This window comes from Cricetulus griseus, chromosome 6, assembly GCF_003668045.3.
Source record: "Cricetulus griseus strain 17A/GY chromosome 6, alternate assembly CriGri-PICRH-1.0, whole genome shotgun sequence".
NCBI classification, from domain to species: domain Eukaryota; kingdom Metazoa; phylum Chordata; class Mammalia; order Rodentia; family Cricetidae; genus Cricetulus; species Cricetulus griseus.
Window position 1 is genome coordinate 14,530,140 of NC_048599.1, and position 21,993 is coordinate 14,552,132.

A 21,993-nucleotide genomic window follows, 5' to 3' on the forward strand; every position below is an offset into this window, starting at 1 on the left:
CAGGGCAGCAGGAGATTATATCTTGTGCAGGGTTGGAAGCTGCCATTCTTTGGTCATTGGCTGTTCTGGGAACTTTGCACTAATGGTCTTACCTAGCCAGCTAGCATCCACAAGATCCAGGTGTCCCTGCTTTTGCAGATGTGGAAACAAGCTAGTGAGGTTAGGTCAGATGCTTGGAACCCTGGTTCCCAACCCTGTATACCTTTCCCCCTAAATGTGAATGCCTATGTGAGTTTGGGGCCAGAAGGCATAGGATCCCCTGTGACTGTGGGTGCTGGGAACCAATCCTGGGTCCTGGGCAAGAGCAGCCAGTGTTCTCGGGTGCTGCATTGTCTCTCCAGTGCTCTGCCCCCAGGAGCTCTTCTGTCCTGAGTGCTGGAACAAGTGTGGACTTCTTTGTTGATGGGCTGCCCGAAACTGTGCTTAGCTTCCCTCTGGTGCAAATCTGTGACAAGTGTTTCTCTGTTCACTGAACTCTTAGGCCACCTGAGGAGCTCTGACCTGTGCTGTAATTAGAGTCAGAAGCTATGGGCCAGCATCTGGGCAGGCTGCCTCAGCCTCTGCCCTCTCTGCTTGGGTAGCAGATCCATTCTGTCCCCTCCTGTTGGCTGGCCTCTCCTCCTGTCCCTTTTGGCCAAACCTGAGTTGGACCCTTGGAGTGCTGTCTTCTCCATACCAAAGGAAATAGGGGTCACCCCTTGAGTAGGGTGAAACACTGAGCTCTTGGTAATCATTTAGGGAGAGAGCGCAACAGAGGGGGAAATGATTGAGCGAGACCTAAATTCACTGAGGCTTCTTCAGCTTGACCTTTGCTTGGTGAGGGATTCTTGTAGCCTTTCATCCTTTTCTGGAACCCCACCTCAGGCCTCCACCCTCTGCCCTTAGTGAAGAGCCTCCTGGAGAAGCAGCCCAGACTGTGGTTGTGAGTGACTCTCTCAAGGAGGCTGGCACCCACTACATCATGGCAGCTGATGGGACTCAGTTACACCACATCGAGGTGAGTACTGGGAGTGTCTACCCCACCCAGTGTCCTGCCTCTGCCCCTCCTCAGCGCCTCATGCTGTGGGTTTTTCTACAGTTGACTGCAGATGGCTCCATCTCCTTCCCAAGTCCAGATACCCTGGCCTCTGGAACAAAATGGCCCCTGCTGCAGTGTGAAGGGCCACCCAGAAATGGTCCTGAGGTTATATCTCCACTGAAGACCCACCATGTGGAAGGCCCCCAGGGCTCTCCCACCCCACCCCCTGCAACTAGCAACACTGTAGGCCTGGTAGTACCCACTTCCCCACCGTCTGCAGCAGCTTTGTCAGCAAAGAAGTTCTCCTGCAAGGTGTGCTCAGAGGCCTTTGCTGGCCGAGCAGAGATGGAGAGTCACAAGCGGGCCCATGCTGGGCCTGCTGCCTTCAAATGCCCTGACTGCCCCTTCCATGCTCGCCAATGGCCTGAGGTCCGGGTAAGTGCTCTCCCGCCATGCCTCTGCCTTTATTCCTGTGGTCACCCTTTATTGAGCAACTCCTCACGCCTGGTCCTCTGTTCCCCACTAGGGGTCAGAGTTGACTCAGCAAGTGACTAATGCCAGACTGTGTTCCCAGTGTGAAGGATGGGAGAGTATAGATCAGCGTCAGCAAGGCATTGCATAGGGTGCTAGGAAGACAACAGAAGTAGCAATGGAGCCAGGCTGTGGGGCATAGGAACAGAGAGGGTGACAACATGATTGGAGACTGAAGATGCTAGAGGATGGTGGGAGGGCAGACATTCACGGCCACTGTGGGATGGTGTGAAAACAGCAGGACAGCTTCTGATAAATTTCATGAGCTCCTTCCAATTGCCGGAGGGTTTCCAGTTTCTGGATCCTACCCCATGATGCATCCTCTGAGCTCCCAAAGGGGCCAGGGCCTAGAGCCCCACACTCCAATGGGAAAGCTAAGGCCCAGTTAGGCAGGACTGAGCCTTAGCATGCAGGAGGTCCCTCTCCAGTAAGTTACAACAGAGCCACACACTGAGACAGAATTACCCAAGTGGTGTAAGGACACAGCCTCTGGCTTCTCGCTGTCTGTCTGCGTAGACCAGTCTCAGCAGGTCCAGCTTTTGGTCCAGATCCTCACTGACATGTGCATTTAGTTTTTGTGCCGACTTGCTGCCTTCCATTCTGACCCACTGATACTTGGTCTCTACCTTGTGTAGGCTCACATGGCGCAGCACTCAAGCCTAAGGCCTCACCAGTGTAATCAATGTAGCTTCGCCTCTAAGAACAAGAAGGATCTGAGGCGGCACATGCTAACGCACACCAACGAGAAGCCTTTCTCATGCCACCTCTGTGGGCAGCGGTGAGGCTGGGGATGGCTAGGAGTAGGGGGACTTCCATGTACACATGGTACATGTACACATGGTAGAGTCACTTCATGCCTACTCTTCCCTCTCCTCAGTTTCAACCGGAATGGGCACCTCAAATTTCACATCCAGCGGCTACATAGCAGTGATGGCAGAAAGACTGGAGCTTCTACAGCCCGAGCCCCAGCTCAGACCATCATCCTCAACAGTGAGGAGGAAACACTGGCCACACTGCACAGTGAGCTACCCTGGGCACAGGGCAGATCCTTTGAGTCCAAAGGCTAGAACCACAGCCCAAGGGAACCCCAGGGATGAGACATCCATGTTTTCCCTGAACCCCCTAATGAGTTTCCCTCCTCTCTGTCCAGCTGCCCTCCAGTCCAGTCATGGGGTCCTGGGTCCAGAGCGGCTACAGCAGGCACTGAGCCAGGAACACATCTTTGTGGCCCAGGAACAGACAGTGACCAACCAGGTAAGAGCAAGGTCTGGAGCCTCTGCAGAGAGGATGGGATAGACAGAACTGAGGTGGCTCAGAAGGTTAGAAGCCTTGTACCATCATGAGGGTCAGAGTTTGGATCCCAGCTCCAACCATGTTACAAGCCAGGTGTCTGGTGTCTCTTACACTCCTAGAAGCCCAGCTAGGTCTAAGAAGGATGGAGGGAGACAAGAGGATCCCTGGGGTTTGTGTGGCTTCCAGCCAAGCCAGAACTCCAGGTTCATGGAGAGACATTGCCTCAACAAAACAGGCCAAAAAAAAGTAGTGAAGAACAATGCTTGATACCCTCTTCTGACCTTTTGGCCTCTATGCAGGGGTAGGGGCGCACACACACACACACCAAAAAACAACAGAACACAGGAATAAAGAAAGAACTGTGGCTAAGTTGGGCTTGGTCTTGACAGGAGGAAGCTGCCTATATCCAGGAAATCACCACAGCAGATGGCCAGACAGTACAGCACCTAGTGACTAATGACAACCAGGTAAACTCCTGTCTCCTTACCCACCAAGGCCAACCTTAGAAGTTTCCAGACTACCTGAGCCAGTGTCCATAGTTGTGTCTTTACTCTGCCCATCTACCCCGGCTCCCACTCAGTCAAGCCCTAGCACCTGCCTCACCCTCCTTTGTTAGGTTCAGTATATCATCGCTCAGGACGGCGTTCAGCACCTGCTGCCTCAGGAGTATGTCGTGGTCCCTGATGGCCATCATATCCAGGTAGGCCAGGCCTGGGGCAAGGTAGGGTTTGGAGGAAGGCTGCACAGCCTCTTTCTAGTATCACTGGCCAGCTTCCTACCTCCAGGTCCAGGAAGGCCAGATCACACACATCCAGTATGAGCAAGGTACCCCATTCCTGCAGGAGTCCCAGGTATGGTACTTAGGGGAACAGGAAGAGATGGGGTGCTGAGGCCCCTGTGGGGACTGTCCTCTTACTGGCTTCTTTCTCCAGATCCAGTATGTTCCTGTGTCCCCAGGCCAGCAGCTTGTTACCCAGGCTCAGCTTGAGGCTGCAGCACATTCTGCTGTTACAGGTATGGATGGGGCTAGACACTGACAGCCAGGAAACTGAGGCCAGGCCTAGCTCCTGAAGCCTTGGGCTCACTGTGCTTTTCCCTCCCCTGGCAGCGGTGGCCGATGCTGCCATGGCCCAAGCCCAGGGCCTGTTTGGCACTGAGGAGGCAGTGCCTGAACACATCCAACAGCTGCAACACCAGGGCATCGAGTACGACGTCATTACCATCACGGATGACTGAGCCACAAAGGCCCAACGCTGATCTTGGATATCGGGGCCAGCTCTCCTGGAGACTAGGGACTTTCTTGTCCTACTTAGGGCCTCCAGATACCGGACAGTCAGTATCCCTTGACTCCAAAGGAGCCAGACCTGTGCTCTTGTGGGGCAGCCATGGGCCCCAGCCAGGACATGCTGGGTACTTAAGCCTGCTGGCAGGCTTTGGGAGAGAAGTTTATTTTTGTTTGGATGGACCCACTGGCTCCTCAGTCTCAATAAAGGGACCAGAGTCCAGCCCTTGTAGCTCTCTTTGTACATGGTGCTAATAACCTGAACCAGGTAAGGGCCAGGAAAGCAGGCAGAAATCTCAACAAGTGGAGGCTACTTGGCTCCACAGTCAGCTGGCCCACCTGTTCCAGTGGTCCCAGTACAGGCCAAAGTAGCCTGACCTCAGGAGAGGACTGAGCTAGAGAGAACCCTGCTTTCTCCATGGGCTCCCTGTCTCCAGGACCTCAAAGGGCAGGTACTATACCTCTGAGGCTGTATTTGCTCCTGAGCCTTGACTGTAAAGCATTTAGCAGCCTGTAAGTCTGGTTTAGACATGGCAGGTCCCAGACTTATCCAGGCAGGCTCAGCTGTAGTGCTCTGGACTCCTCCAACCTGCTGAGCTAAGAAGCCTCTAGGGACTCAGATCTGCAGGGACCCAGGGATGGTATGAAAGCCTAGGGATCTTGATAAGGGGCACCTAGATGTGGTAGGGAATGGTCAGAGAGGCAACTGCCCCAAGACCCTCACGCACTCTTAGGGAGTTTCTGTATTTCCTTTTACAAATGAAACAAGGCAGCAACAGGGTCAATGTGGGGCTGGGAAGGCATGGGCCTATTTACAAGGGACTTGGTGAATCGCAGGGAGGGGGAGCCCTGGCAGAGCCATAATATTCCTATGTCCTTGGCAGCCCAAGTCCTGCTGCCACCCCAGGGGAGGGCCCTGGAGCCTACTCAGCCCTGAGGACTTAGTCCCAGCAGTCAGTCACAGCACCCCTGGGGCTCCTCCTCCCCGAAGGATATGTTAAGTGGGGTGAGGCTCTCGACTAGGGCCCTGCTCCCGGCCCGAGTCCCGGTCCTTGGCCTCTGAGGAGGAGGAGGAAGAGCTGGAGCCGTGGCTGCGGCCTGACTGCTTGTAGGCAGTGGTGAGCTCCTGCAGTCGCTCTGGCGTTGGCCCCCACTTGGCAAAGCCGGGGTCGTTCTGCAGGAAGAGCACGGCTGTGTTGTGGACGGCCTTGTAGTGCATTTCCTCCCTGTGGGCAAAGGGAGCTGCTGAAGATAGGGCACAGACTGGCCTGCTCACCCAGCCTGCCAGCCTGACCTGGCTTCCTTCCCCTGCTGCCTGGGCACCTACTTCTTGCAGATGTGCTGGGAGCCACTGCGGTACTCGTGCTCAAAGGCGGGCAAGACCAGCTGGTGGCGTTTGAAGCGGCTCTGCTCCATTCGGGTGAGCGCTGGTGTGGGGGGCTCCCGCCACTCGGGGATGAACACAATGAAGGACAGGGGCTCTGGTGAGCTCTCCAGCAGTTTCTACGGGAGGGAAAGTATGGGGTGGAGATGCGGTTCTGCCCTGGAGGGCAGTTTGTAGTTTTGCCTGCCCCGTCAGTTGGTAGCACACCCACCTCAAAGTGAGAGACCATAGCGTCCATGAGCTCCTCGCAGAACGGAGGGTTGGCCTCAAAGGAGCCACTCAGCGGGGCGAAGTCCAGGCAGGGCCTACAGAAAGGTGAGCATTGTAGCCCCACCAGCACCCAGTCCTCATACATACTTCCCCTACCTCTAGACGGTCACAATGAAGAGATGACCAGTCAGGACAGAGGCCAACATTCACCCTTAATTATGCTAGAACAAGGAAGTGACCATGTCCCTTGAGTAGGTAACCTGAGGACAGAGGCTAGGTGTGTATGCCTGTGTCCACTAAGTTGAACTAGAGTCCAAAGCCAGCACAGCAGAAGTCACATCCAGGGCTTTCCCAGCTGATGAGCACAGCCTCCCTCTCTCCTTCCAGTGAGCACTTTCTTCCTATAGTATATCTGGTCATTTGTACTCCTCACCCTGCTGCTTTTGAGGTCTGCCTTACCCTTCTCATCCCCCAGTGCCTGCAGCCAAGGGCTCCTAATCCAAACCGAAGCCAATTCACAGAGAAGCCTACATGCCAGCTTAGATAGTATCTGTTATATGTCTGCCATGAAGCCAGAAAACTGTAGGCTCTTGTTGCTTCCTCAGCATGTCAAAGGTCATATGGTAAATAGTGAAGACGGGTTACCTTCAAGGTTGTCTGATTCCAAAGCCCTAAGCATTAAGAAGCAACTGGCTCAGGTGGGACCTATACCCTAAAAGACATCTTTATGGGCAGAAGGGCCCCAGCAATCCCTGGATCTCACCCGCGGGAGCCAAAGTAGCCATCTGTGTCAGGGAAGGCAGAACAGTACTGGCGGAAGTAGCAGTTGAGGGGTGAGGCGAAGCACTCGAAACTGACGCCAAAGAGTCGGTGCAGGACCTCAAAGACGTGCACAGGCAGCGATCCCTGCAGGCCAGTCCCCTCATACAGGCCCACGCCAAACATCATCTGCAGATTAGCCTTAGTCAGTGTAAGGCTCTATCTCCGTGCTCCCGTCCAAGGGAGTCCTCCCTGGCCCCAGATCTATACCTGGTACCGACGGAGAAGACACCAGACTCGAGGCAGGAACCTCTCAAAGGCAGAGTCATCAACACAACTGTAGCGATAAAGGAGCCACTGTATGACAGAAAGAAGGGGGTTCAGCAGTGATCTTGTGACCTCATCACTGACCAGCTGCTGAGGGCTGTGGTCAAGGAAGACCCCAAGCCTCCACTCACTCCGTAGCATGGGCCTCCCCAGCTCTCACCAGTTTGCTGAAGTAGCTGCGGCTGACCTTGACCATCTCTCCCTTATACCGGATGCAGACCACACTGTTCTCCATGTGCATCTCCACACTAGGCATGGGGGGTGCAGACACAGCTAGACGGACTGGGTAGCAGTACACCAGGCGGGGCTCCAACTCTGAGGCCTCCACCTCCTCTGTGGGCAGGGAAGGATAGTGAGGGGCTGTCCAACTCTAGACAGCCTAGACAGTCCTCGCACCCATTGTGCAGTGCTTACATGGATCAGGTAATGAAACAGTTTCCATTAAAAAAAGCCACCAGGCAACTGGCATTAACTGATGGCATGTATCAACACACTCAGCATTGAAGCAGATTTGCAATGCCTAAGGCCCACCAGACAAATTGGAAGTATGAAAACAGTGGCCTTTGTCTGGCTAGTTAAGTTTGCTTATGCAGGGATCTTTGGGGCCTGTGTAGTTTTTGGCTATGAACACTCACATTGTTATGGCAAGCATCAGTTACACTAGGGTCTGGGAAAAGCGAAGGTTTAGGGAACGGATTTGTCCCAGGTCTGCTTAACTAAGTGGCCCATCTTTCATCAGCTTCTGGCTCATCGATTCATTCCCAGAGGAGTACTAACACATTACTCCCAAGAAATAACTCTCCCAGGTCAGTCCAGTCCTGGCTGTGAGGCCCAGCCAGGGCCTAGGACACAGACTAGATGGCATTGTAGCTGGCTCCCCATGTGGGCCCTACCTGGGATGTTGTTTTCCTTGAGGATGGCGAGGTGCTTCTCTCGGATCCGTTTGACATACTCCAGGGAGATGTGGTAGATCTTGCTACAGATGCCTTCCACAGAGTCCTTGGCTGCAGCAGAGACATGGGGCCCACACTGCCTCCGCAGGTGCTCCAGGCGGTCCTGGAGAAAAGCCCTGGTCAGGACACTGGTGGCAAAAGGGCTGGCATCTCCTGTTGGGGCTATTGGACCTCAGATGTCCCAGTAAACAGAAAATGGATCTGTTTACTAGCCATGTTGCTTGGACGTCTCTGAATCTTGTTCCTACCAAGGGAACTGAAGCTAGCAAGTAAGACATTGTGAACAGTAAGTGTCATTCCCTTGACCCACCAAGGCTCTGCGTGTAAGCATCCAATGAATGGCTGCAGGTTTTGTTGCAGTTACATTGGCAGAACCCAAGATAACTGGTGGAGAAAGAGGCAAGCCAGGCAGGCCCTCTCCTTACAGCATTTGCCTTCCAGCGAACTGGCTTGGTGCGGACTCAAAGGCTGCTTTTAAGTCCTTGTAAAGAGAATTATACCTGTGAACTGCACTGTGAGAACAAGTCACTCTAGCCAGGGAGTACACCTGTGTTTGTACCACATGTCCAGGACACTTACGTTGTAATGTGTAAAGCATGTCTGTGAAAGACAGTCCTGAAAAAAAAAAGCTCATTGCAAGTGCTGATGGAGATGGATGAGTGACAGGCACGGGCCAGAGAACAGAAGGGCTGTGGATATGCTAAGAGGAGGGGCTGAATTCAATGGCGGCTAACTGTTCATGTGTGTGTGTGTGTGTGTGTGTGTTTTACCATTACTTACATCTGGATACCAAATGCATGCCAGAAGAGGGCATCAGATCCCTTTATAACAGACAAGATGTGAGTGTTGGAATTGAACCGCAATCCACTGGAAGAGCAGCCAGTGCTCTTAACTGTGGAGCCATCTCTTCAACCCCCCTAAGGTGTCTTTTAACTGCACTATATGGACACACACAGGAAAAGGCAGACTGTTCTCACAGATCTACTGAGCTGACATGTTGCGCACTCATCCGGTTGAAAAGGCAATGTTTGAGATTGCAGTAAGAAAGCCATGGGCTTGAGCATCTCCATAGTGATTCTGGGAACTGATGCGCAGCAAGGTCTGCCACACTGCACATGGGCTGTTGTGGACGCAGCCTGACAGGCAGAGCCTTTCAACTGGCCTCACCCTGGGGCCCTCTCACCATGTAGTCCTCCTTGGAGGCTGAATGGTCCTTCCGAAGCCAGCTGAAGGTGTCTTCCACATTCCACTTGACCACTTTTCTGCTGTCAGGGGATGCACTCCTGCGGGTTGATAGCAAGAGAAATGAGCTGCAAGGCCCAGCTGCTAGGTGTCCGCTCCTGCCCACCTCCTACTTCGCTACCATCTCAGGCATTAGCCTCTAGGCTTACCACCCACCTGTCCTTGGCAGCCTGAGCATTAGCCGGTTGTATTGCCCTCTCCCACCCCATTTTGATTGTGTGGGGCCAAGAAAGCCAAACCTAGACTCGATGAGCCGCCTGGCAGCCTCTGCATATTTAAAAAGCAGACGTTTGGCTTCCTCCCGGAACTTGATTCTGGATAACCTGAGTTAGAAAAGAGACAAGACTTAGAGCCCTCCTACATGTGACCTGGCACAAGAACCTAGCAGCTGAACTGTGGAGCTATACCTGATGGGAATGTCATTCATAATTTCACGAAACATAGACGGTGACACAACTGGATCACAGTTGCTTGGCAGCAGGGGGTCAGAGCCTTTGTCTACTACTTTGCGCTCCAGCATCCAACGGTTGAAAGATTCTCGAGGTGGCTCAATGCCTGTGGGACAAAGAGTTGCTAAGGTAAGGACCTGGAATAGTCAACAGGGTCCACTGAGACAGAAAAAGGCAGAGCTGTGGGTGTTTTTTCACATGCTTATTTCCTAGGCTTCATTTTCTCAAACTATACTCTGAGACTCATGAGTATTTTTTTCTTAAGACAGGGTCTGGTAATGCAGCCCAGACTAGCCTGGAATTTGAAATCCTGCCTGAGCTTCCTGAGAGCTGGGAGGTGTGAGCTCCAAGCATGCTTTCTCTAAGAATTTTAGTCCCCAACTTACAGGTGTGGGAACTGCAGACAAGTTGAGAAACACACTCCACATCACAGAGCTGGGACCCCAACAAGTCTGTTTCCCTACAGCAAACCCTGAACCACCAGGCCACCTTCCCACCCAAACCCAAGTGTGAAGCCAAGGGGAGGCTGCAGAGCCCTCACCCTCACGCTGCTGGCACAGCTCCCGGTAGTGCTGGCGTAGCTTCAGGATGAGCTGGGAGCGGAGCAGCTCAACCTCAGGGTGTGGGGGCAGGACCTCTGAAGGACCCCTGTGCTTGATGACAGCATTGGTCTGGATGTCCAGGTCCCAGTACACCCTAGGGGCACAGACAGGAGTTGTGAAAATGGCCTGCCCACCACTGCCACCCCACACAGTCCTGAGCAGACTGGCCATCAGCAGTGACTCACTCGGTGGGTCGGAGGAGAGCTGCCTGCTGTTTATCTTCAGCAGATCCACCCCAAATCTTTAGTGTTGGGGTTCCTGGGATGCTGGGGGAACTGGGTACGGACTGGCTTGTGGGTGTCACAGGTATTTCAATCTGAAGGAAAAGAATCCAAAAGATGTCAAGTCAGAAGACTATAGCCAGGCCCACCAGCTGCACTTGGGATGCCCTCCTGACCCACCCTTTGCAGGGAGCTGCTGACCACACACCCAAGGTAACCACCTACCAGCCAGGTCTAGGACCCCCCAGATACTCACCTTGGGCTTCTTTACACCGTTGCCACTTGGCTGCTCTTCTGAGAGTTGCCGCTTTCTGGGCTTGTTCTCCACTGGGGGAGTTTCCACCAAGCTTGAGTCTTGGGGCAATGGGGTTGCATTCAGCCCCAAAGGGTCCGACTAGTGGAAGGAAAACAGCAGAATTACAAACAGGGCCAGTGGCTTAGGAGCCCCAATAGTTCAAACTCTTCACACCCTGCTCTGGCCTGGGATACAGATGAAGAACCTTGGACTCCACTACTGCCTGTGACCTGCAGCTGTGGCCAGGGGTGAGCTACCTGCTTCCTGATGCCCTCACTTTTGGAAAGGCCATGTTAAGCCCACCTCACCAATGACATTGTGACACAAGTCACTGAGTGGCTTGCTATGATGTCTGGCATTAGATCAGTGCCTTAAGAACAAAATAGAAATGAGGAATCAAGAGCAGTCAGGGAACATTTTTCAGACAAGCAAGGCTCTGCCTGGACCTCCTTTAGTGACACCAAGAATCGCTGCAATTAGCCCTCTACTACAAGCAGCCATATGGCCTTGGGCCAGTTAACTTCCCTTTGAACCTCAGTGTTTTGCCTGTAAAACAAAGAGGCCCCTGCCTGACTGTGTGTAGTAAGGGCTGCTCCAGCTGAGGGATCCAAGAACTGAGGTTCCTTCAGGAAGCCTGTGGTTATACTCCTAGAACATTCTTCTCCTCCCACTTAGTCAGCCTCACCATAAACTCTGATTCTCAGAGCTCTTCCTTCTCTTCCCCAGACCAGGATCCCCAATGGAATTCAGTACATTCTTTAATAAGTCCACAACTAGAATCCTACTGTCTGCCACAGAAGCATACTGCAAAGACAGGGAGCTCGTCTGTCTTGCTGGCGCCTACCTTTCTGCATGGTACCCAGTGTTCAGCATGCTACACTAATAATCTGCTCCCCTGTCTCCTGTTTGATTGCAGGATCTCTGAAAACAGGGATTGTCTTGCTTGACATTTTATCTGCACAGGGCTAGACACTTAGCTGTGTGACATACATTTATGGAAGGCCACAGGCCTGCTGAGACCCTTGCCCCAAGTTGGCACTCACAAGCACATCGTGCTGGCCCAGCACGGGCATCTCCCACAGGGACTGGTTGGTGAATCGGTTGAAGTAGTAGGGACGGCTCTCCCTCCGGCTCCAGCACTTCTCCCAGCCTGCGTGTACCAGCTCCTCTGCAAACAAGAGTACAACCCACAGTCAGGGCTGCCCACAGAACTCACTATTCCTACCAGCCCATACCACTCCCTCCAGTACCTGGGAGGTCCTGTACCAGGCGGACTGGCTTTGGAGAACAGGGCTGGCTCTGATTGGAGGTGCCTGGAGAGTGACTTAGAAGGGATGCTTCCTCCCGGGGGCTGCCATGATTCTCATTGGCCATCTCAGCAGCCACACGGGACCTGCCACACAGAGGACCAAGAGTGTCAACTCCATCCTACTCACCAATGACAACCTAGGGCTCTGGTAACTTATCTAGAGATTTGAGAAATTCAACACAGTCTTGTCGTAGACAGCTAGCCAGCTAGTGCCATAGGGGCAGTGAGATTGAAGTTTCTGTCCCTCACCTGTAAGATGGGGTACCCACCTAGCCAAATCCTTTGCTTTAATGGCCTGGCTTATCCTTGGGCTCTCATCCTCCAGGAAAGCTCTTTCCTGGCCCTCTTCCCAGGGTTGGTGGACAAAGCTCTTCCGCAGTGTCACTGAAAATGGGTCATAGTACTTACATGGCTAGGCACACAGTGGGACTGTCTCCTTAGACTGGGTCCAGTGTGTCGCTCTCCAGAGCTAAGAATGCCACCTGGACTCAAAAGGAGCTCTACTAATCCTCCAAACATTTACTGTCTGCCCTCCAAGGACCAGTGACTTCTTTTGGGAAGACAGAGTTTTATTGCTCCCACTAGGTAAAGTCAGTGGACCAGCTGGGGAAGCATGAACTCTGGTTGTAGTTTGTTGCTAAGGAAACCAGTGTAATAACTGAAGAGGGTTTAGTCCTTCAGAAGCCCCAGGTTAAACACTGAAGGAATATCTGTATTCCCCACTACTCCCTCCCAGAGCACACCTAGCATAAGCCTCAAAGGCCAGGTGCTCCCAGTCTGGTACTACTACACACCTAGGGGCCACCTGAGATGGGATTGATGGTGCTCATGTTGTTTTTAGTGTATAACAGAACCCACAAGAAACCCTCGCCCACAGTAAGACCACAAAGGTTTTCTTTAGAAGCTGATCAGGGTCCCTGACTCGTTGACACATCATAGGAATCATTGAATATTTATTTTATTGTACACTCAGAGATGTCTGTTAATTTGGAAAGGGAAAATCAATAGTTACTTTATCTGTACATTTTGGCAGATAAGAATTGCAGCAACAAGACACATGATCACAGAAAGGTTTGGAGTAACTCCGTTAGGAAGGCTGAGCCCATGGCTTTCAAGGCTGAATAAGGTCCCCTTTTCTCTCACCCTCTGGGGTCTGCAACACTAGCATGAGAGGGTTTTCTTCTCTGGCTGGATTGAACCCACGTCACAGGGTCCCACAGAAGCAGAGGGGAGGCCCACAGGAAGGTGTAGCACAGGAAGGTAGGCTGGTCAGCAGTGTAGTTGACAGGGACGCAGGGGACTCCGTGCATCAGCAGCTGGAGAGCAAACAGAAAAGAGTCATTAGCCTGTGAAACCTTACTAGGCAGGGACAACAGAAGAGAGAAAGGACACGCTGGGAGGGTCTGGAGGCTCAAGGTACTTCTCACAGAGATCAAGACAAGCCTGGTGAATATAGTGTGATACTGTCTAAATAAATATGCTGAAACATCCTTTTTGTTGCTGTCTTTTTTCCCAGACAGGGTTTCTCTGTTTAGTCCAGGCTATCCTGGAACTCCCCTATCTGCCCGCCTCTGCCTCCCCAGTGCTTGGGATTAAGGCATGCACCAACATCACCTGGCCTTTTTTTTTTTTTTTTTAACAAAAATATCAATGTACTTCTCAAGCTTTCAACCAACAAAGGTTGCCTTCCTAGCCCTGAACTTGGTTTATCAGCAAAGCTCTAAACTTGGCTTGCTTTCACATCACCCTGAAGTCGGTTGTTTGTTCTGAAGTGCTAGGGATGACAGGCAAGTACTCTCTCATGTGCTACATCACCAGCCCTTGGTTGAGACCACTATGTATAGCTTGACAAATACATGAGTTACTAGGGATGGAGCCTAGATCCTTGCTCATGCTAGATAATTGTTCTGCCACTGAGCCAGGCCTCTTTAGTTTTTGAGACAGGGCTGAAGACATGGCTCAGTGGTTAAGAGCACCGCCTGCTCTTCTAGAGGTCCTAAATTCAATTCCCAGTAACCACATGGTGGCTCACAACCATCTGTAATGAGATCTGCTGCCCTCTTCTGGCACAAAGATCTACATGCAGATAGAGCACCAGTACATAAATCTTTTTTTTAAAAAAGCTTTTGAGACTGGGTCTCAAAAAGTGGACAAGAATGTCCTTGATCTGTAGTTCAAGAAGGCCTCAAATATATGATCATCCTGGAGTTAGCTGAGATTAGAGCCTGTATAGCCAGGACTACAAGAAAAAAACTTGCTTTATTGGAGAACAAAGCCAGATCTGAAGGTGCTAAGTGAGCAGTCCAATAAGCAGTCTCATCTGCAATCCTGGAATTGACATTTTTTTTTCTTGGGTTGAGATGGGAACTCAAATATTCCAGGTTGGCCTCAAACTCACTTTGTAGCTGAGTATGACCTTGAACTTCTAATCTGTTTTCTTTGACTTCCCAAGTACAGGTGAGGGCCACCATGATCTGCTTTCCTTTCTGAATTGGATTTGTCTGTGTTGCCCAGACTGATCTTCAACCACTGGGCTCAAAAGATCCTTTCCCGTCAGCCTTCCCATTAAGTGGGTTACAGACACATGCCAATGGCAATGAAGTTTTCATTTCCGACACTAAAGCCCCATACGAGTGTCTGTAGACCAAAAACTAGGGGACAGAGCACACATAGGGAAGATTTAGGGCACTATCTGAAGTCACCCACAACTAGTAAAAGACAGACTTCTATGAATAATGTCTTATTCAAAAACATTTTAAGTAAAAATAAAAACATGCAAACACATATAGCACATCTCATTCACCTTTATTGAAAAATGACAGGATGCACCTGGTAGATGAATTAATTTGTTTAGAGAAAGCAGAAGCAGCCCAGCCCAGTGCCACCCAAGCCGCAGCATTTGCAGCATTTGCCAAACCAGCTCATCTAGGGGATTGTTGTACCCCATCACACCTGTTAGGAATCAGAAACAGGGAAACGAGCTACAAAAGAATTGGTAACTTTAGGAGAGGGTCTCACATAGCCGGAAATGGCCTTAAACGCCTAATCATCCTTCCGGCATTTCCAACTGTTGAGACTGCCCCTGGTCGTCCAATCCTGCCTCCATCTCTTAAGTGCTAGAATTCCAGGTCTGTGCCATTCCAGGTCTTGCCCTCGACAAACAAGACTTTGTAATTTTCAGACACACCACAAGTGGGGGTGCGAAACAAGACGACTAACTTTTTCACTTGACAGGGCTTGTGACTTAGAAGTTAAGGGCTAGTGGCGAAACTCCGTATTGCAGTGACCGCCCGGGCGCGCGCGCGCGCGCGCACACACACACACACACACACCCTAATCATTTAAAAATTAAACCAGCTGGACGTGGTGGCGCACGCCTTTACTCAATCCCAGCAGAGGCAGGCGGATTTCTGTGAATTCGAGGCCAGCTTGGTCTACGGGACAGGCAGGGCTACACAAGAGACAGCCTGTCTCTTGAAATAAGAAATGAGACAAATCCGCTTCGATGGGTGCAGCAGGTCTCGGGCCAAAAAACACCAGCTCGGAAGTTAGCCAGACCCACACCAGGCCGCGGGAAGGCCGTGCTGCCGACCCGACCCCTGCACCGTAGTGCGCGTACTGTGCACCCTCGCCGCGGCTCCCATCGGGCTCGTGTTTTCGCTAAGCCTCTGCCTTCCTTCCGGACCCCCACGCCTACCAAAGTCGGAGGAGCACAGCGGAGTCTACAGACCAGCGCCTGTGTCTGCGCAACCGGCGGAACCCGGCAGGCAGAGGCAAAGCACCCGGTTCCGGGATTGGAGGGACGCGGGGCGGCACTTCCCAGCGGGCCAATCACAGTGCTCCGCCGCTGGCGGGAGGAGCCACGGGGCCTGCCTAGTGCGCAGGCGCGGCGGCGCGGAGGCGGGGCCTGCCCGGCGCGCTCCCGCGCACCCCTCCCCCAGGCCCGGCGGGGGCGGGATGTTTGGCGCGCGCGCGCCGGCCCATCTCCGGGCTCCGCCCCCGCCCTGCCGCGCGCTCCCGCCCCGGGCTGAGGCGACTCAGAGTCGGAGCCCGACACAAAGGCGGTGGCGACGGCGGCGGCGGCAGCAGCGGAGGGGCCCTAGAGGCCGCCCCGTCCGCGCTCTCCGGGCCCACGGCGCTCACCCCGGCCAGCGGCCCTGCTGCCCGCCCGCGGCTCTAAGATGGCGGCGGCGAGAGAGACCCGGCGAGCGGCAGCCCCGAGCGGGAAGCGCCGGAGGGGCCTCGCCGTCCTGCTTCGGACTCCCGGACCCTGGCGCGGCTCGCGGCGGGACCATGGCCTCCTGGGGCTCTTACCTGCCCGAAGCGGACTCGAGGGGACGCGGCCACACGTTCTGCTCGACCGCCCGTTTTGCCGCCTCCGCCTCGCCCTCCCCAGCGCCGCTGCCGCCATCTTGTGTCCCGGGCCGGGACTCCGCGCTGCGCATGCGTTGGTACCGCCTCTGAGGGACCTCGCCGCGGCCGCGCCGCCATCTTGAGTGTGGCAATGTCGGCCGGCTCCCCAGACCTCGCTTGCTTTCGACCCCCTCCCCATCTCCCCGTCCTTCCCTGTGGTCCCGTCTGGAATGTAGGCGGGAAGGAGAGAATCCATTCGCACGCCCTGCCTCAGTTTCCCTGCGGGACACACTGGCGGGGGCCGAGCATCTCCTTGGGCACTTCAGGGGAGTCTTCTGAGGGCTCCGGCTCGCTTGCCGACGCAGAGGCACAGTAGTGACGTGGGCCCCGGGGCACCAGGGCGCGAGCCTCCTCGGGGCCCTGCGGCTTCCAGCTGGTCCTGCCCCCTCTCTGCTGCCCAGAGGCCAGGTGGCGAGCAAGACCAACCCTCTCCCGTTAGCCACCTGTTCGCTGGTTGCTCTTGAGTAATCTAGCCGTGGAAGCAGCCTTGGTAGGGTCAAGCCGGCTTCGGGCAGTGGGAAAGTTGCGAAGACTACACAGTTGAGCTTAGCCAGTTGAGCTTAGCCGGGGACCTTTAACCCGGCTCCCCGCCGGAATTAGGCTACTAGCTCCACCCCCTTGCGGCCTCCCAAGGAACCTGTCGCCCAGTTAAGGTGGCTTGAAAGGAGGACACGTTTGCCACCTGCTGCTGGACTGGAGCAGCAGATGCCCCAGCTGGTCAGCCTCTGATGCTCTGACTCTGGCTGCTTGTAGGGTTTTGTTGTTGTTTGTTTTTTTTTTTTGGGGGGGGATGCAAACAGCAAGAGGCTTTATTGCAGTTGTTTAACGAGCTAACCGGGCCTTTCATCATCCACCATGGCGGATGGCTGGGGAAAGACCGGGTTCTTTAAGTCTTACATTGTGAACTCTGGTTGCCAGGAACTCGGGCTAGCCAGAGATCTGCCTCCTATGTGCTGAGAGTAAAGGAATGTACTGTCATGTACAGTCAGTTTTTTTGTTTTTTGTTTTGTTTTTTTGAGGCAACGTTTATGTAGACCAGGAAGGAGAGCCTCAATCCGTCTCCCTCCTGAGTGCCGGGATTAAGGCACACCTCTCCTTGCCTTGCCAATCACCTTTTTTTGGGGGGGGGGGGCGGGGTGCCTTGCCAGCACTTGGGGAGGTGGCGGCAGGAGGATCAGGAGTCATCTTGGGCTACGTTGCCTCTGCTACATGAGGCCTTATCTAACAACAGTGGTAGCAGCTGCGCCTTTTTGCTCACACCTGTAATCCCAGCGTTTAGGAGGCGGCTGAGACCGAAGGGTCAACATTAGTTTGGAGTTAGCAGGGCTACAAGAGTGAAATTTTGCCTCAAACAGGAAAGTTTTAAAAGGGGATTGGTTGGAGCCGGGTGGTGGTGGCGGCCTTTAATCCCAGCACTTGGGAGGCAGAGGCAGCCATATCTGGAGGCCAGCCTGGTCTACAGAGCGAGTTCCAGGACAGGCTCCAAAGCTACTGAGAAGCTGTTTCAATAAACAAACAAAAAAAAAAAGATTGGGGGTGTGTAGCTCAGTAATAGAGTATCTTCCCTAGTCCCTGACTCAGTACCTGTACTTAAAAAAAAAAAGTCACGCTGCTGCTGGTCTCCTTTAACTCCGGCACTCTGATCTACCTAGGGAGTTGGAGTGCAGCTAGAGGTACATAGTGAGAGAGCCGTCTCAGACAAGTAGATGGAGTCAACAGTACTCGAGCACTGGAAAAGCTGAAGCAGGGGCACCCTAAGTCATAGGTCAGCATTCAAGCAAAACCAGAGTAGCCAGCAGCGGACAATGGACTGGCCGTCAGCTGTGCTGCCTGAGCTATACAGCAACCTTGTGTCTGTTCTGCCCCCACCCCATGTATCCTGAGTGCTGTCACTAATTTCTTCTACTTGCAGTGGCTTAGCACCAAGTATCCTCCCTGAATTCTTCCCCTCCTCCCCTGCTCCAATTCATCCTCCCTCTTCTTATGGTATGTGGCCGCTTTCCTTGCCCGTGTTTGTATACTGTCTTCCTTGCCCAACTGCTACCATCTTTGGGAGTTTTGCTCCACCAGTTTGTGAAAGATCACAGCTGGAGCCGGGCGTTGGTGGCCCACGCCTTTAATCCCAGCACTTAGGAGGCAGAGGCAGGTGGATCTCTGTGAGTTCGAGACCAGCCTGGTCTACAAGAGCTAGTTCCAGCCTATGGTCATCAAACAAGCACTGTCAGTCAGTGCTGGGTATGGAGGCAGGTAAGGGTTAGGCTCACTCTCCTTAAGCAGTAATGAGCTGTTGCTAAATTCTTAAGATGCACACACTGGTTCCTCTATTCCTAATGTTCCAACAGCACCCCAAGGTAGAACTCCAAAAAGCCACAGAGAAACCCTGTCTCCAAAAAACAAAAAAAAGATGACAGCTGGGCCTGTTAACTACTTCCCTCGTGGAAACAGATGGTGGGGAAGGTGGGGCTCTCACCTGAGTATCCAGCCAGCCATGCAAGCCTGCCCTATTGCATGCAGTATTAAGGGAGGAGCTAGAGGATGTAAGTGAGGAAGGAGGGAGGGAGGGAGTTCCACCTCTGCAGCCATTGGGGAGCCATCATTTCTTGGTGCAGAGCTCCCACTTAATGCGCTTGCCTGTAACTCTACCCATTCTTCTGTATGTATGCCTAATAAAGGAATTGCTTCCTCCCCCCAGGGGGGCAGGATCTTTGGAGTTCTACCTTGGGGTGCTGTTGGAACATTAGGAATAGAGGAACCAGTGTGTGCATCTTAAGAATTTAGCAACAGCTCATTACTGCTTAAGGAGAGTGAGCCTAACCCTTACCTGCCTCCATACCCAGCACTGACTGACAGTGCTTGTTTGATGACCATAGGCAGGCCACACGCTGTGGAAAAGCTGAGTGCTTTTGAGGTGTCCCTGTTTCTATCCCAGGCTCTGGTTTCTGCAAAAGAAACATGGAAGTGGTTCCCTTGGGAAACCCAAGCAGAGCATGATCTATGTGCTAAAGCCCTGTAGTTGGTTTAATGTTCTGTCACTAGAATCATACACAAGATTCTGGGGGTCAAACCTAGGGCCCCCATATTCCTGGGAGAAACACTGAACTACAACCTCAGTGAATGGCTGCTTTTCTAGAGGATCTGAGTTTGGTTCCCAGCACCCTGGTCTGGTTGCTCACAAACACCTCCTGCTCCCAGGTCTGATGCCCTCTCCTGGCTTCTGCAGTCCACACACACAAATAGATCTTTCAAAATCTCAATTTTGCTGATAGTTTCAAAAGCCTGGCCAAGATCAAGAACCCAACGCTAGGGCCAGGTGCTGGTGGCGCACACCTTTAATCCCAGCACTCGGGAGGCAGAGGCAGGCGGATTGCTGTGAGTTCGAGACCAGCCTGGTATACAACAGCTAGTTCCAGGACAGGCTCCAAAGCCACAGAGAAACCCTGTCTCAAAAAAGAAAAAAAAAAAAAGAGCCCAACACTAGGAAGTAGAGGCTGGAGAGGAGGATCAGGAGTTCAAGGTCAATCTAGGCCCCATAAAACCAGCCTGGGCTACAAGAGACCTTGTCTCAACAAAAGACCAGTGTTCTAGAAGCAGAGGTAGGCAGATCTTTTGAGTTGAAGGCCAACCTGGTCTACAAGGTAAATTCCAGGACAGCACAGCAAGGACTGAAAAAACAAAGTGAGATGGATCAACCCCTAAACCAGTTTTAAAAGCCTTCTAAGGCAGGTGTTGTGGCACATACCTTTAACCCTGGCACTTGGGAAGCAATGGTAGGTAGATATGAGTTTGAGGCCAACCTCTTTTACTTGGTTCCATGACAGCCAGAGGCTGTGTAGAAAGGTCTTGTCTCACAAAACCAAAGAAGTAAAAACAAGAACAATACCCCATATGAAAGGGGCTGGTCCAGCAGCTAAAATCACTTGCTGCTCTTGCAAGTTGGGTTCCCAGTACCAACACAACAGCTCACAGCCACTTGTAACTCTGGGTCCAGGGCATTTAATCACTTCTTCTGGCCACCATGGGTGTTAGGCATGCATGAGGTGTGCAGACATACATGCAAGCAAAACACCCACATAAAAAATTAAAACTGGAGCTAGCCAGGTGGTGGCGGTGTATGCCTTTAATGCCAGCACTCAGGAGGCAGATGCAAGTGGATCTCTGAGTTCGAGACCAGTCTGGTCTATAAGAGCTAGTTCCACGACAGGCGACAAAGCGACACAGAAACCCTGTTTCAAAAAACATGTATGTATATATCACAAAAAGCTGGGGCTAGAGAGATAGCTCATCGGGGGTTAAGAGTACTGGCTGCTCTTCCAGGTGACCAGGGTTCAATTGCTAGCATACACAGGGCAGCTCACAACTATAACTCCTATCCCAGGGGATCTAATACCCTCACACAGACCATACATGCCATGCATTCAGACAAAGCGCAAATACACACACACACACACACACACACACACGCGCGCACTTGAAAGACCCAGTGTTATGGAATATTTTAACTATATAAAAGTATGTTGCACTTATTTATGATGCATTTGTTTAACTGTGTAAAGATGTGTTGCTGTTTTACCTTGTCTGCCTAAGGCCACTGATTGATTAAAAAGCTCAATGGCCAGTAGCTAGACAGAGGAGGGAGGTGGGGCTGGTGCGCAGAGAAAATAAGTAGGAAGAGAAATCTAGGCTTGAGAGAACAAGGGAGACAGAGAGGGAAACACCCAGGGACAGCCAGCCAGACATGGAGGAAACAGGAAAGTAGGACATACAGAATGAAACAAAGGTAAAAGGCCCAGAAGCAAAATGTAGATGAAGAGAAATGGGTTAAAATAAGTTAGAAGAGCTAGTAAGACAAGCCTAAGCTAAGGCTGAGCATTCATAACTAATAAGTCTCTCTGTCATTTAGGAGCTGGTTGGTAGCCCAAAGAGAAAACCTGCTACAGCCCCATGAAGTGGTACCTTTGATTCCAGCATTTGGAGGCAAAGGCTGGCATATCTTTGTGAGTTCCAGGCTGGCCAGGGCTACACAGTGAGACAAAAATAGTGACACCTGTAATCCCAGAAGGTCACCAGAAGAGGAACTAGAGTACTGGAACTCAAACCTGGGCCCTCAGGAAGAGCAGCAAGTGATTTTAACTGCTGAGCTAACCCCTTTCATAGAGGTTTTCTTTTTTCTTTTCTGGTTTTATGAGACAGGGTCTCTCTACATAACTGTCCTAGAACTCACTATGTAAACCAGGTTGGCCTTACACACACATGCTGGGTGGTGGTTGCACAGGACTTTAGTCCCAGCACATGCGAGGCAGAGGCAGGAGGATCTCTGCAAGTTTGAGGCCAGCCTGGTCTACAGATCGAGTACCAGGACAGTCTCCAAAGTTACACAGAGAAACCCTGTCTCAAAAAATAACCACACAGAGACATACACACACAGGACAGGTGAGATCGAACACACACACACACACACACACACACACACACACACACACACCACACACAAACGGCAGGTGAGATGGCTCAGTGGGTAAAAGTGCTTGTTCCACAAGTCTGAAGACCTGAGTTCAATTCCCAGAACCTCTGGGAAAGGTGGAAGGAGAGAGCTGACTTGACAGAGTTGTCCTCTGACCTCTGAACATGGGCCCACACATACATCAGACAAGAGAATAAATTAAACAGCTTGGATGGAAAAAGCCATACTCGCTCAGGTTCCCATG

General features: G+C 52.4%; 2 protein-coding genes across 8 annotated transcripts in view; one reads left to right on the forward strand and one right to left on the reverse strand.

Moving 5' to 3' along the window:
• Znf335 (zinc finger protein 335) overlaps positions 1–13,365 on the forward strand; it is a 28,637-nt gene extending 15,272 nt beyond the window's left edge. For 2 of the 5 annotated variants that reach the window (XM_035446614.1, XM_035446615.1), the window contains exons 19-28: positions 865–997; positions 1,079–1,453; positions 2,185–2,327; positions 2,427–2,569; positions 2,700–2,803; positions 3,232–3,309; positions 3,459–3,542; positions 3,614–3,693; positions 3,775–3,856; positions 3,951–13,365. In XM_035446614.1, the coding sequence (XP_035302505.1) occupies positions 865–997; positions 1,079–1,453; positions 2,185–2,327; positions 2,427–2,569; positions 2,700–2,803; positions 3,232–3,309; positions 3,459–3,542; positions 3,614–3,693; positions 3,775–3,856; positions 3,951–4,379 (1,651 nt within the window). In that variant the 3' untranslated portion in view covers positions 4,380–13,365. The remainder of the gene's footprint in view (positions 1–864; positions 998–1,078; positions 1,454–2,184; positions 2,328–2,426; positions 2,570–2,699; positions 2,804–3,231; positions 3,310–3,458; positions 3,543–3,613; positions 3,694–3,774; positions 3,857–3,950) is intronic. The other 3 variants (XM_035446616.1, XM_027423427.2, XM_027423429.2) reach the window with 3 other exon arrangements.
• Positions 4,850–16,882, reverse strand: Pcif1 (PDX1 C-terminal inhibiting factor 1). 3 transcript variants are annotated; one of them, XM_027423430.2, is made up of 17 exons: positions 16,190–16,882; positions 13,019–13,191; positions 11,817–11,959; positions 11,610–11,734; positions 10,528–10,665; positions 10,236–10,366; positions 9,990–10,144; positions 9,407–9,554; positions 9,239–9,322; positions 8,941–9,040; positions 7,698–7,860; positions 6,965–7,137; positions 6,748–6,834; positions 6,482–6,666; positions 5,720–5,813; positions 5,452–5,627; positions 4,850–5,350 (listed from the first exon to the last, which is right to left on the reverse strand). In XM_027423430.2, the coding sequence occupies exons 1-17, from the start codon at positions 16,364–16,366 to the stop codon at positions 5,122–5,124; spliced, it is 2,481 nt and encodes an 826-aa protein (XP_027279231.1). In that variant the 5' UTR covers positions 16,367–16,882; the 3' UTR covers positions 4,850–5,121. The 3 variants fall into 3 exon arrangements, with proteins under 3 accessions (XP_027279231.1, XP_027279234.1, XP_027279233.1); XM_027423433.2 differs by having other exon boundaries at positions 5,122–5,350; positions 16,732–16,882; XM_027423432.2 differs by lacking the exon at positions 16,190–16,882 and adding an exon at positions 15,573–15,709 and having other exon boundaries at positions 5,122–5,350.
• Between the last annotated feature and the right edge of the window lie 5,111 nt (positions 16,883–21,993).